General features: G+C 35.8%; 1 protein-coding gene across 2 annotated transcripts in view; it reads right to left on the bottom strand.

The window, feature by feature from the left end:
• DTWD2 (DTW domain containing 2) overlaps nucleotides 1-12,935 on the bottom strand; it is a 95,950-nt gene extending 83,015 nt beyond the window's left edge. The window contains exon 1 of one of the 2 annotated variants that reach the window (XR_001597021.2): nucleotides 12,587-12,935. Coding sequence is in view for 1 of the 2 variants with exons in the window: in XM_016145327.2 (XP_016000813.2) it covers nucleotides 12,587-12,804 (218 nt within the window). In the remaining variant the exon portion in view is untranslated. The remainder of the gene's footprint in view (nucleotides 1-12,586) is intronic. The other variant, XM_016145327.2, reaches the window with a different exon arrangement.
• Nucleotides 12,936-15,128: the final 2,193 nt, after the last annotated feature.

The raw sequence follows: 15,128 nt of genomic DNA, 5'->3' as shown, positions 1-15,128 counted from the left end.
TCCATCTTCACATCAGCAGCCAGAGGGAACATGATATTTTTAAATAGTTTATTTCACTATTATCTCTTCCTTTTTAAAATCAATTTTTGTGTATGTTTTATGAGGTACATCATATATTAATATGTAATGTATGTAATTATAAGTAAATGTGTAGTATATCTATTAGAATTATTACATCCTATATTTTTTAACCAGCTATGGTACGTAATCAAAATAACAGAGATCACTGGCCTAGAGATAAGCTTGTTCCTACTATCAGATCTATAATTAAGAAAATTTTTAGTATTATTATATTAAAGAAGCCTTCAGAGGACTCAGACGCCTGGAAAACGAAAGCCTTGTGTACAGAGAGATGACTATATATGGCAACTGTGAATGAGGTGAGCAACTATACTGTTATGCTATTTACTTCTTTCTGTTCTATAAAAATGTAAGCAAACATTAAAAATAGCAAACATCTTTCTTAATAGCAAATTAAGTTAATCACTATTCTGCAAACTTATACTTTTAGAATTTGTCTTAAATATTAGTTGCTTAGCTATGTTTTCTCTCATGCTCAATTCACTATAAATTCTAGAGAAAACAATTTCTTAATTATTTTTCAATGACCCAAGTTGTATACTTATTGGTTATTGGATACTGCAAAAATAATGATTGAATGAAGAAAGAATATCTACACAATTTATCAAAGTGAGCCTCCAGGAGCAGAATTCTATGCTCCTTATTCACTGAATAAGGCCAACTAAAGGGAACAAGATGAATGTCCATCCTGACAAGCAAGGAGTCAAAGGTTTAAGTTGTTCCAAGGACTAGTTATCCCTCAGTAGAAATATATTACAAAGAATAGCATAGATTAAAGGGACCATGTTACTAGGAAACAATTTCATTTTGTGTATTCTTTCCTTTTTCCCTTACCTGTATTTTAAAATATAGAATTTGTATAGCTGATATATTTAAAAGATATTCCTCCTAATTTTATATAAATGTCCATTTACACAAAAGAGCCAAGAAGAATTAAGAATTTTCTTTGTTATGATAAAGAAAATAAGATAAGGTTTAAGTTAGTGTTACTTTACCACATAAGAGAATATAATAATGCTATGAATTAAGCCATTAATTTTGATAACCCTGAAAAAAATGTTTTTCATCAATGTAACATTTACTTGTACTAAAAAGTGAGTACTTTTGAAAGCCCCAGGATGAAAATCTCCATCATGAGGCAATTTATTTATGGCGATTTGTAGCATTAACACATGCAAAATGATTTACTATAAAGAAGGCTAAAAAATTGGCTTAATCTCTGAATCTAGAAAAACTACCCCAACAGGGGAGACACTGACTAACAGCAAAATAGACCAATTTCATTAATAATGATGATGATATCTCATGGTGGAAAATAAAAGAAGAAAGAAGGAGGAAAAAGAGGAGAAGAGGAGAAGAAGAAGGGAAAGGAGGAGAGAGGAAGAAAAAGAAAAAAATGAAGGAAAAAAGGTAAAGAGAAAGAAATTAACATTAACTGCACACTTTTTGTGTTAGAGGCACTATCCTAAACACTTTACCTTCATTTAATTCTCGTAAAACCTGTCAAAGAGAGGGATATTATTCCCTTAATTTATAGATGAAAAAAAAAAAAAGGCTTAGAGGGGTTAAATTTCTCAAGAGAAAACAGAGTTGGGGCTAGCTAATTCCAAAATGTATGTCCTTAATCAAAACATTTTGTTGATTCCACGTAAGCATTTAATGTTCAATGAAAAGTTTTAACATATAATTCTAACTAGTTGCCCTAAGTCCCAGAAGGCCTAGCACTAGAATTAAAACATTTAGTGACAAATAAATCTGAGTCTGAAAGAGATAACCAACCACCAAAAGGTCAAAGCCAGAACATGCATAAAATTCTCCAGTATATAATCTATAAGTAATTAAGGACATGTGGTTAAAGACACAGGAAGGAATATGAAAAGGCCAACGCACAGGAATCTAATAGTATTACAGAGAACAGAGACAAAGGCTGAAATTAGATGAAGAAACCATTCAAATTTGGAAGACAGCAGGAAGGATGAGAAATGGTTTAACATAAAACATGGTATTTGACATGAACCTTGAAATAAAGGTAGAATTTCACACAGAAGAGACAAGAAGCATTTGTTACACGGAGAATAAAAGAACAAAGTCAGACAGTAAAATATAAAAAACACCCTGTCTGGGGGAATGGTTGGGGTAGCTGGAGAAAGGGTTTGTGAAGGGTAGGATGGAGAAAGAGACAAGCAGAACAGGCTGAGGTCTGACTTTCAGGGCTTTCGATGCCACACTAGAGTCTGGACTCCATTCTTGACCTAAAATATAAGCATGGAAGGTCTCCAGAAAAGAAATAAAATATGCAGACCCAGGTGTTACAATTTAATTCACTGCTGAAAGGGAACTGGATAGATGACAAAATGGAGTTTGGAAACTACTTCAATTAGTACAGGGCTATAAAAATTCAGGATAGACCAATGGCATTGAGAAAATCCAGGTACTAATGAGTAGTTTAAATACCCACTTCACTGTGAAACTCCAGGTAGTGGTTCTCTCCCACCCCTCCTCCTAAAACACACTATTCATATTATAATTACAATTGGCTTATATGTGTTTCTCCCTTTAAAGTTCCTTAATGGCAATAGCCAAGTTTCATTCATTTTAATATCCCCAGTACCTAGCTTGGTGAAAGGCTCTAGTCACTGGCATTCCTTGGTACCCTGGCCACAAAGCTATCTTAATACTATCAAAATCTCACAACGAGTCCTAACATCTTCATCAGTTTTCCTAGACATATAGTTAGGTCTAGGCGTTGGTGGTGGTTGTCATAAGGGGTTATGAGGAATTTCCGCATGCACCATTATATATTTCTGTAATGTATAATTTTTTTCTACTGATTTTATACCACTTTTGTAGTAAGAAAAGAATATTTTCAAAAAGCTTTGAATAGATGCCACTTCAAAGTTTCTCCAATAATTTGTGCTTTTCAGATCTTTTCACCAGTTTCTTATGATCATACACAAGTTAAATGATGATATGTTACAATGCCAATCTTATCTCTTTAGTACATATAAGACAAAGTCAAAAATAAATATGAAAAAAAAAGATCAGGTGTTATACTGGTTAATTAAATTAATAAAAGTACTCATGATTATAATCTATCTCCTAGTATGCTGCTTTCCCTAATAGTTCTCCAGAATTACGAATTAAAATTTAATCAGTAACAGTGGTATGGGTTAGCAATTCTAAAACAGCTTTATGTGTATACTAGGCCTGAACAAATAATATGCTATATTATGCTATAGATAATGCAATATGCTATATGCCATTGATAATACTATACATAGATATGCTACAGATAATGACAGCCAAGTTTCTCAATGCCAACGAAAGAAGTTACAAAATAAAGAAAGGAGAAAGAACAGAATGAACTCTGTGTTATTGAATGGAACTCATGGTATGTATGTACATATACTAGGCTATGTGTACATACACACACACACACACACACACACACACACACATACACAGAGAGAGAGAGACTCAGAAACACACAAAGATGTAGACATATGCATAGGTTAGTATATATATATAAATGTCCTATTTCTGTCCACTAATAAGATGGACATCCCAGTAACAATGAACACACCTAGAGCCCAGATCTTAGTTTCTAATAGCATTCTCCAATAAACTACAGCTTCTTGGAGAAGTGAACAGGGAAAATACAGGGTGAGCCTGGACCATCTTATGGCACCAGAAAGTAAGTTCTCAAAGAAGAACAAACCTCTCAAAAAGGTCCAGGAGCCAACCTGAAAAGCTCCAATGAGCCCAGAGGAACAATCTCAGCAACAAAATAAATAACAATACTATTGGATTATATTCCAGAAAATAAAATAATGTTCAATTCCATACAGGCATAAATAAAATAAACAGCTCTTCCATACAGAAAAATTCCAATCAATAATGGTAAAAATAATAGTCTAAATAGAAAAACACCATTAGAATACCACAGCAATAACTGTTATAGGCAAGATCGATTCACTGATGGATGCAAAACTTAGTAGGCAGAAATTTGAGAGAAAAAAGGGTATCTTCATAATCTCAAAGTTACCCTACCCCAAGATTTTTATTAATTGCAAAGGAGAAAAGAGTAACTTTACAATAGAAACACCCAGCAGACACCACTTTCACCAAGTGATCAGGGTTAATCTCACCAAGAATAAAGCATATCAACATCATGGACCTCTGTGCTAAGAAGGACACATCTCACTGTAGTTTCCACCAAAAATAAATAATTTCATTCTAATCATAGAGAAAACATGAATCAAATCCAAACTGAGAGACATTCTATAAAAATAAATGACCAGTACTCTTCAAAATTATCAAGACCATAAAAAACAAGAAAGTCCTTAGGAGCCATTGCAAACTAGAGGAGGCTAAGGAGATATAATAATTTATAAGGCCCTTGGTTAGATGTTAGAGCAGAGAAAGACATTAGAGGGAAAATTGGTGAATTCCGAAACAGTTAATAGTGTTGTAGCAATGTTCATTTCTTAATTTAGATTAACAGAATCTGTTGGGAGATAATTCTCCACAGGTCTCTTGCATTTCTGTGTGTCATATGAGTGAGGCACTAACTACCCATTCTGGACTATTTTTTCGAAGATGTCTGTATGGTGATCTGCGTTTGAAGACAGAGATAAATTCTCCCTTTGGAGCAAAGGACAGGTTTGCTTGCAACCCATTATAAAAGATTCAGTAACCCTATACTCAGGGTTCTTCAGCAAAGATGTAAACCCACTGGGTGCACAGCATCCACCTAGGCCCCTCTGTGAAACTGCTACAGGACTTGGGGAAGGAGGGGAAAGCAAGGGAAAGCACCAAACATAAAGCTTACACCAGATGCTGCGCCATGAGTAAAAAGTCTTTTCTCTTTGACCCAAGAACCTCACGTCTTTTGCCAGCATCCATGCAACTATAGCAGGCTAACTTATCCATTCGCAAACAAGATAAAATCTCAGACCCTTTACATTTCATGATAGTACTATTGTTATGTACAATAACCATATTGGTTTATTGGGTGAAGGGTATACAGGAACTCCCAGTACTATTTTTATAACTTTTGAGTAAATCTAAAATAAGTTTTAAATTCTATGAGAGGTGAACACACAATGTAAATAAATATATACCTTACTGTTAAAACGTACAACTGAAACTTACTGGATTTCATTAACCAATGTCACCATTAAAAAAAAGCTAATTAATTAATTAATTAATTAAATTAGTGTTACATTAAAATTAAATCAATCAGGAGCCACATACCAACTCCTCCATTCCAAGAGAAAACAGTAGTAGTAGTAATAATAATAATGGAGTCATCATTGCCACTGTGTAATTTGTATGTATTACATTAGGTTGTCCTCTCAAAGAATTCATGATTTGTTGCGGTGGTATAGGAGAAATGGGTGAAGGGGTCAAAAAGTAACAACTTCCAGTTATAAAATAAATAAGTCATGAGGATTTAACGTACAGCAAGACAATCATATTTAATATTACTGTATTATATATTTGAAAGTTGCTGAGATCTTAAAAGTTCTCATAAGAAGAAAAAAATTTTTCTAACTATGTAAGGTAAAGAATGTTTAAACTAAACTTATTGTGGTGATCATTCTGCAATGTACACAAACATCAAATCATATTGTACACTTTAAACTAATAAAAAGTTGCATGGCAATTACAACTCCATTTTTAAAAATTCATGATTTGTTAGAGCAATAATCATCACTGCATTTTATCAGTGATTTCATTTCTTTGGGAGTTTGCATTAAATGTTCAATTTCAAGTACATTAAGTTTTATATACGCGTCTTGTTTACTTAGGTGACTTGTGCATCAGCAATTTTGTGGAGAACCTAGAACTCTTGTACATTGCTGGTGGAAACATAAAATGATTGCAGCTTCTGGAAAACAGTTTGGCAATTCCAGAAAAAGTTAAAAATAAAACTACTATATGACCAAGCAATTCTACTCCTAGGTTTAAATCCAAAAGAGTTCAAAGCAGAACCTAGAATAAATATTTGTATACCAATGTTCAAAGCAACACTTTCACAATAGCCAAAAGGTAGAAACAAACCAAGTGTCCATCAACAAATGAATGGAAAATGGATAAACAACAGAACAGATAATGGATAAACAAGAATACTATTTACATACAATTCAGCCACAAAAAGGAATGAAATTTTGATACACTATACACTGTAACATGTATGGACCTTGAAAACATTCTAAGTGAAATGACAAACAAGAAAGATAAATACTATATGATTATACAAAGTATCTAGAATAGGAAAATTCATAGAAACAAAAAGTAGAATAGAAATTACTAGGGGCTGGGGTAAAGGGGAAGGGAAGTTATTATTTAAAGGGTACAGAGTTTATGTTGAGAATGTTTAAAAAGTTTTGGGTATAGATAGTAGTAATGGTTACACAACATTATGAATGTATTTAATACCACTGAATTGCACACTTATAAATGGTGAAAATTATAAATATTATGTTATGTATATAGTAACACATTTAAAAAAAAAAAAGTTAGCCTGCCAAGTAACATGTTCACATAAACAAACAAATTAGACACATTTCTATCAGGTGAATCCCTCTAATCCTTAGCAAGGAGACTCATTCAATCACTTTGCATTTTTTTTTTTGAGTAATCATGTAAAATATCTACTTATTTCACTACTCCCTCTTTCCTCACAACCTTTCCACTAGGCTTCTAACAAAGAAAAATTAAAAAAACGAGCAAACAAAAAACTCAATGGAAGTAAAATATAATAAAATCCTGTCAGTAATAGCTTCAAATGTGCCTTTCCAACAAAAAGTGAGGAGCCGCTAATGAAAAGTTGACCATAGGCAGAAAAAGAATTCAGGAGATAAAAACTTGATCTTAAAAATAAGGCAATAATTAAAATTGTTCATCTCAAAATAATTAAAAGTAGCCATGAACAAAGGAAAATGAAAAGAATCTATGGACTAAAAAGAAGGCAAAGAAACACCTCACTGGAGGTATTTATTATATGCAATAAGAAAACAAAGGCAGTCATACTGTTCATTTCATATAATTCATTATTATGCTAGAGCAGCTCTACTTCTTACTAGTCACCTGATCTTGAGAGTCTATTAAAAAGGGAATAACTATTTAAATCACAAAGTTGTCTTATGTATTGAATAAAAATATCTTATAAAAGCACTTTGTAACCTGTAAACTTTTTAAGTAATACCAAATTTTAGAATGTACTGTCTCTGAATATGTTTTCTCATTACATAAGCACTAACAGAACTATGAATTATTAATTTGGGGCAAATGCACTTTAAAGAATCAACATGCTTTGATGTTCTTTGAAGAAAATTTCTATCAGAGGGTAATAATATAATTCTTGTTTTTCTTGGGGAAAATAAATCAAACATTTAAAAAGCTCTAATATGGTTTTCAAAATTGGTCACTCTTCTTTGGAGACTTAATTAAGATTTAAAAATTCCCTTTGCTCAACTTTGAACATATGATTAGCTTGCACAGCAATTTGTAAATCAGTTAGCTTTCCACATATATTACAAATGAACTACTTCAAAGAATAAACATATTTTCTACACTAACAGGGAAGAACAAATTAATAATTTTCTCTTCGGAATATAATACTTTTGATATCCACAGAGAATTTGTAGATTATTTAAGTTTTTACCCTAAAAATTATCATCAATAATCTAGTTGATTTTAAATTTACTAAAACAGTTTGTTTTCTAATTCTAAATGTTGATACCAATTCAACAATCTTAATTATTCTAAACTGCCGTAGGAATTAACATTTTTCATTTTTACCTACCTAACTTGCAGATTTATTTACCCTGCTGCTCAGGAAGCTAGTCACAGCGACACACATGAGATCCAGAATCTAAAACAAATGCCTACAAGGGGCAGGAAATTAATCACAGATTAATTAAGCAAGAATTCCTGGGAACTATGGTGACCTGGACAGATCGTGCCCAATCTAAAAGGTACAGCCAATACACAGCTCAGCCAACTATTGCTCAGAAAGATGGTCCTCAAGCTGCTAGATATTCCCATTCTCACAGAAGCCACAAATCTGGATTTTTATATAAAACATCTTGATTTTTAACTGCTACCAACTAATTTAAAAACTGATGAAATACAGTTCGAAACATCTATGGGCTGTCGTTTTGTGGCATTTAGATTCTTCCTAAACACCCACAGTCTTCCCTCCTCCCCTTTCTCATGATTTCATCCCCATCACTTTTTTCTCCAGAATATCCAAGCCTAAAGAATAAGGAAAAGGTTCAGATGTGGAATAAAGACACTAGATATTGTTAAAAGGTATAAACTTGGAACTAGAAGATGAGTTAAGTTCTGGAGATTTAGTGCACGGCCTAGTGATTACAGTCAATAATACTGTATGATATACTTCCAAATTGCCAAGAGACTAGATCTTAAATCTCACCACAAAAAAAAAAAAATGGTAATTACATAAAGATAACTAATACTACTAGTAGTAATCATATTGCAATATATGTGTGTATCAAAGCAACAGGTTGTATACTTTAAAATTATACAGTTATATGTCAATTATATCATATTTTTTTTAAAGAGCTAAAGAATATTAAAGTTCTGGCAACTGGTTAGTGAGCTTGAAGTAAACATATATCAGCTTCAAAAAGTATGAAAATCAGAGCTACTCTTGCAGTCTTAGTGGCTCTAGTTTAAATGGTGACTACAGCAACTCTGCAAACAAAATTATAAGTCTTCTCAGCGTGGAGCAAGGTCAAGTGCTTACATGAGCTGGAAGCCAAGTTGACTGAAGATGGAGACCCAATTCTGCTACTTACTTGTCACCTCTACCTTTTCGTCACTCAACAATATCATCAACTCTAGAATGCTGTTATAAGAAATATCATATATAACATACCCAGGCTTCGTAGGTAAGCTGCAGATGACTGGTGTTTAATAAATGAGTGATAAATACTTTGGTGTGGTTTATTATAATCCTTACAACTTTGTACTTTTGCAGAAGAAAGCACTAGAGAGAGAAAAATGTCTGTCTCAGGGTCTAGCTATCAGTTTATGTGCATGTTCTCCCTACTAAAACCCTCCCTCAGACAGTTTAAAAAAAAAATACTCTACATTTTTCCATTATTCCACTATTGTTATGACCAGTGATTTGCAAGTAGCTCTTACATTTTGTCCTCAGGCTAAGAGCAATATCAATAGAAGATATAAAAGTATAATTAAGATGTCTAGCATCTTTATTGGAATGAGGTCCTAGCTCGTCTTAGTCAAGCACTTTACCACGTATCACCATCCAGTTTGGATTTTTTTAAATAAAATAAAGTATAAATTATGATAGCTAAAAGACACCTGTAGAAGTCAAACTTGTTACCACCATTCAAATATAAAAATACTTCAGTAGCATGTTTGTCGGGTTCTAGTGCCTTAGACTCAAACTCTCTACAAAGCTTACCTGGCCTTTCCCAATGCAACCACCACTAACTAATCTCTGCAGCCTCATCTCTCATTCCTTCTGCCAAGCTCTCCAAATACATTATACTCTACACACTTTTCTCTGTACGTGCTGTTCCCTCTAACAGAAACATGCTTTTTATAAAATCTGTAACTTGCAATAACAAATTAGTTTGGGATCTTTTAAAGAATATTCCATTCATGTTTAAGACACGTTGCATTTCTAAAGAACAAGATTCTGCTGAGAAGTTAAATTAACTTTTTAATTCCTGAACAAAAATAATTTTTGGAACTCCCTAGGCTGTGACAACTATAGTAATGTGTTTAGAGAAATGAATACTGTTTTAAATAAATAGCCAAATAATTGTGACTTACTGATAACTCAAATCTAAAATTATTATAAGCATAAATGTAAAGAAGTTGACCCAGAAAACTAATAAAACACTAACAGCCTAATGAAATAAAATATAAGGAAAAACAATTAATTTATATTTTGATAACACCTAGTCTCCATATTTCTAAAGCTCTAATCAATTAAAATAAATAAACTGCATACCACACCAAGTGGGAAAAGAGCTTTTAAAAGGTAGAAAATTTCACTAGAAAAAGAAAGGTGCAGAAATGTTGGAATGAATTATAACCCTAAAGTATTAACTAACTGTAACTGAAAATAAGCTAAAATCCGTCAGGTCATTTTTATTTTTTAAAAAGCGAGTCAGGTTAGGGGGCATGGAAAGATGAAAATGGGGAGCAAAAAGCATTTTCAGGGCATAAAAATTTTTGGTATAATACTATAATGGTGGATATATATTAGAAATTTGTCCAAACTCAAAATATGTACAACACCAAGAGTGAATCCTAATGTAAACTATGGACTGTGAGTGGTAATGATGTGTCAACGTAGTTCATCAGTTTTAACAAATGTACCACTCTAGTGGGGAATACTGATAATAGGGGAAACTATGCACATGTGAGCCCAAAGAATAGGTGGGAAATTTCTGTACCTTCCACTTCAATTTCTCTATAAATCTAAAACTGCTCTAAAAAATAAAGTCAATTAAAGAGGGAAAGCAAATCAGAAAAATTATAAACCTCTGCTAAGCATAAGAGACTAACTTTTTAAAGTTAGCAATTCTAATTAGCAATTCTAGGAAGACTAAAAACTACATGATAACACTAGCATGATAATTTAGCACTTGATTTATATTTGAAACACTTTTCTTTCAGCATCCTATTAAGACCCCTTCATAGAATTTTTAAGTGTTATCTCCTAACACCTTTAGACAACTTGTTTAAATAAACTTTATTCAACATCCATTAAGTTCATATATGCAGTCCCTTCTGGACACAAATTATTCATTCTCCACAAAGGTCTATTGAGTGTCTACTATGCATACTACATTTAGAGAATATAAAAAGCCCCTTACATTCGAGATCCCATGTTAAGTTTTACAACCAGCCCTGGTAAAAATTACTGCCAGCCCAAGGTAGCATACTCCAAGTACTCAAGTAATAAAGACATTCAACCAGTATGTCCTATTCCCCCTCTTGGAATGCTTTTCTCCTGGCTGGATCCTTCTCAACTTTTAAATCTCAATATAAATGCTATCTCCTCAGAAATCTTTCCTGACACCATCCTGCTATTTTCTATCATAGCATCCCATTCTTTTCCTTCATTGCTGTAGTTACATATTTGGTTTCTTGTTTCTAGTTTATTATCTGTATGCAATAACAGACTGAATACTCCACATGGATAGAGACTCTACTATATTACCAGTGATGAACAAGGCACACCAAACGCTAGTTAAATGAATGCATAAATCTGGTACTCAGGAGAAAGGTATGAAAGGTATGAAAACTAGTAAGATCACCGGTGGGGAGGTATGTGAGGTTAGAAGAGAATCTAGACTCAAGACTTGAAAAAGCCCAACATTTAGAGTTTGAGCAGAAAAGGCAAAGAGTAGGGCAGATAAGTCAGATAAACCAAAGGGAAGCTAAAGAAAGAGAGTGTTTCAAGAAGTATTCAACTACAGAACACTGACAAGAGTTCTAGTAAAAAGTGAACAGAAATAGATTCATTGGAGTTCATCTCATGGAGATTACTGATGACTTCAGTGAAAGCCATTTCAGGATAATATAGAATCTGATGACAATTTTCAGAGTGATTCCCAGGTGACGAAGTAGAGGCACCATCTAATAGTTTAAATTGGGAAGGGCAAGAGATAGATGATAGATGGAGATCTTCGGTAACCAAGGAAAATGATCCAGAACACTCTAGAGGTAAAAAGAATAGTGTATCTGAATAGCATGAGATTCAAACAAGCAGGGAAAGCAATCCTCACAAGCCTCAAGTATACCAATGTAATAAGGTAATCCTGAAAAGTACTTAAATGATTGGGCACACTGTGAGCATTCAGTAGTGTTAGTACTTTTAGATAACTAATTTTAAGTGTCCCAAGGAGGGCGGGGACAATGTCTGTTTTATCTAGGCCTGCATTCTCAGGACCTAACACAGTACCTGGCACACAGCAGGTGCTAAATAAATATTTCTAAAAGAATTCAGAATTCTGAATACAATCTTACCTATTGTAACAGTCACCGTGATTGCCTCTTTCCTCTAATTCATGTTTTTAAATTTATGAGATGGTTATGTCGCTTAAGCATAAAAGTGTTAACTGGTACAAGTATTATTGTCATTATCGCTCCATCAAACTCAAGTTGACAGAACTGTCTGCTCATCACATGACACGCTGAGCTCAGTCAGTAAGGCTAAATCATCATGAACCTGGATAAACATCTTCTAACTAAAGAAATGTGACAAATATTTCACGGTAACTCCAAGGTCAACCAGCGTACCAGCCACCCTAAGCACGGAGATGCCAAGAAAGCGCTCCCTAGGGACAGGGGTCGCAGCAGCCGCCTCCCCGGCAGGGGTCGCTGCAGCCTCCTCCGAAGGCCGTCCCCCGTCACAGTCCCCGTCTCGGTCCCTGCCCCACCCCCACCCCCACCCTCACCCTCGCCCTCGCCCTCGCCCCGCGGTCACCTGCAGCGGCTGCATTCGGGCCTCCGTTCCGCAGGTTCCACTGGCAGTTCCCACAGCCCGTCCGCACTGGCGCCGTCCGCCTCCTCGCCCAAGACCGCCGCCGGCGGCGCTACGCCGCCCTCCCGCCGCTCCTCCTCGTTTGGCGTCAGAGAACTCACTGCCCCAAGCGGCCGCGCCACGGGGTCGCTGAGTGTTCGCGCCTCTTTCGGTGGCTCCATGGCAGGCGCTCAAGTTGGCTGTCACATTGAAACCCCGCTGCCGCCGGGGGGCGCCACACGCTGGAGTAAACGGCTCGCGCCGCACCGCCCCACGCACGCACGCCACGTACGGGGCGGGTCTTCGAAGCTTCTGCTCGAGGTCCCGCCCCGCAGCGAAGAAGAAAGGAGCCCATTGGGCAATGGACGGACTTTCACCTAGAAACTGATAGGGAAGTGTGGGTCATCCTGGGGAGCCGGCGAGATTAGGTTTGTATCACTGGGATAAGTAAAAGAATCCCCTCTGAAAACACCTCAAGTAGCAAACTGGAATGAACCTTCTTTAGTTTCATCTTTAAAAATAAAAATAAGATGGAATGCTGCGTTTTCCACTTTACTATGGCAGTTTTTCATTTATTAATACTTTGTTCCTTCTACCAATAGATTTACCACTACTGGTAATAGGGCGGTAATGTATTTCTTAAAGTGTTTATTTCATATTAGATTTTTGGTTATCTTAAAATTTTGTTTGTAAATAGAGTACAAGGCTATTGTTTTCAACTATCTTGCTTTCTTTTCTCCTGCAAATAGCACCCATCATTTCTTTGGGAGTACTCTAAGGAAGGAATAGGAAAAGGCTAAGGCATCAACCTGGTGATGGATGTAGGATGGGACAAAGAACTGGCACCTATGCCTGTTGGATTTGAGAGATAATCAAAACCTAGAGATGGTAGAAAGGAAAGTGAATCAGAAAATAAATACTGGCTGTAGGTTTAGGGTAAAGAACCAACTCTTTAACTACTAAAAGTAAATTCTCATATGATAAACTTTAAACTCTTGTCTCTAGTTTCAATATGTGAAATTTTCTTTAAGTCATTTAAGGTTCCTCCGGACTCCCAACTATGAGTTATGTAAGGCAGATGAGTCCCAACAAGCCTACTTATATTTGACTTTCTCTTTTAACATCTCATTTCAGATCTTTGGCTCTACCTTTCAAAATCCAACCATTTATCTCTCCTTCTACTTCTGCCTTGGGTCAAGCCTCTATGATCTCTTGCCTAGGATTTTGCCATAGGCACATAAGGTGCTCCCTGCTGCATCCTTGCTTCTCTATAGCCCATTCTCCCAGAGTTTGACCAGAATCAAAGAAAATTCCCACGTAGTGTGCTGGCTGAAAAATTACTGCTTGGCTATTGCCCATGGGAACATAAAACACTCTAACAATAAGCTTTCTGCTTCTGTACCCCCGCTTGCACAACCAACCTGTGGGTTGACAGTCAATAAAAAAAAAAAAGAAAAATAGACTTGTGTATTCAAAGAGGATGAAGAACAGGGGTTTAGGGCTTAAAAACCAAGTACCTCTACATTTCAAGGCTGCTTAATTTGGGGGCTGCGTACCCCTGGCAGATCCAGCTGGCTGAAGAAAGAGTGTTTCTTGTAACTCACTGATTTCTGGTGGTTCTTGTGTCTACGGGGCGGCTGGTGGCTACAACAGCAGGAGGGATACAGCCACAGTTGGCAGAAAAAAAAAATAGCTATTTCCCCCTCTGGAAAGCAAGAAATTCACCCAATATCCAAGTCTATGAACCCTGACTCTGAAAGCGTGAGAAAATGTATCCCCTACCCAGCCAGCTGCTACTTAGTATGAGATTACCAGTAAGGGATGGACTGTGGTAGCAGAATGAAGACCATCAATGTCTCAATCTCTGGGAAATGCTGACATCAGGAAGGGGAACAAAAGTTCCTTTAAGAAATACAACTATTTACCAGTGCAGGAATATTACAAGACAATCTATTGAGATGTCAATTTGTTTTGTTTTTCCTCAACTCCTAGTAGGTAGTGAGACCATTATGATTCTTAGCCTCAGGGGAATTTGAGTGGTAAAAACTGTTTATAATATCACACCCTGTGTGCATTTTGGGCGGGTGGGGGTTGTCTGCAGATGAATAAATGCCTTTGGAGTAAATACAAAAACTGCTAGAGGGAAGATTCTCCTAACTGCCAAGGGGACAAAGGACAACCGAAACCCCACTCTCATGCCTTAGATGCCAAGTTTCCCAGCCTTGTGAAGATCCTGCTGTTACTACCAGAATACAAGGGACCAGTATGGCAGAGACAATGGTATCTTATTGGTAACGAATGATGACAGACAATTCAAGGGGCCTTCCTGATGTTTTTGCTGTGAAATAATATAAACAGAGCCACTTTTAAATGGAGTTGGAGGTACCATCCGGAGGTTCCTGGAGGAACTGTCTTGTGTGCCTTACTCCTCAAACATTTGGAATGTTAAAACTGGGCAAAATAATCCTTGGACTGGGCCTAAAATAGCTTGCATCCTCAACAAATG

This window comes from Rousettus aegyptiacus, unplaced genomic scaffold (assembly GCF_014176215.1).
Source record: "Rousettus aegyptiacus isolate mRouAeg1 unplaced genomic scaffold, mRouAeg1.p scaffold_m13_p_8, whole genome shotgun sequence".
Classification (NCBI taxonomy): domain Eukaryota; kingdom Metazoa; phylum Chordata; class Mammalia; order Chiroptera; family Pteropodidae; genus Rousettus; species Rousettus aegyptiacus.
The sequence above is the reverse complement of the archived record's forward strand: the minus strand, read 5'-3'. Positions and strand labels throughout refer to the sequence as shown.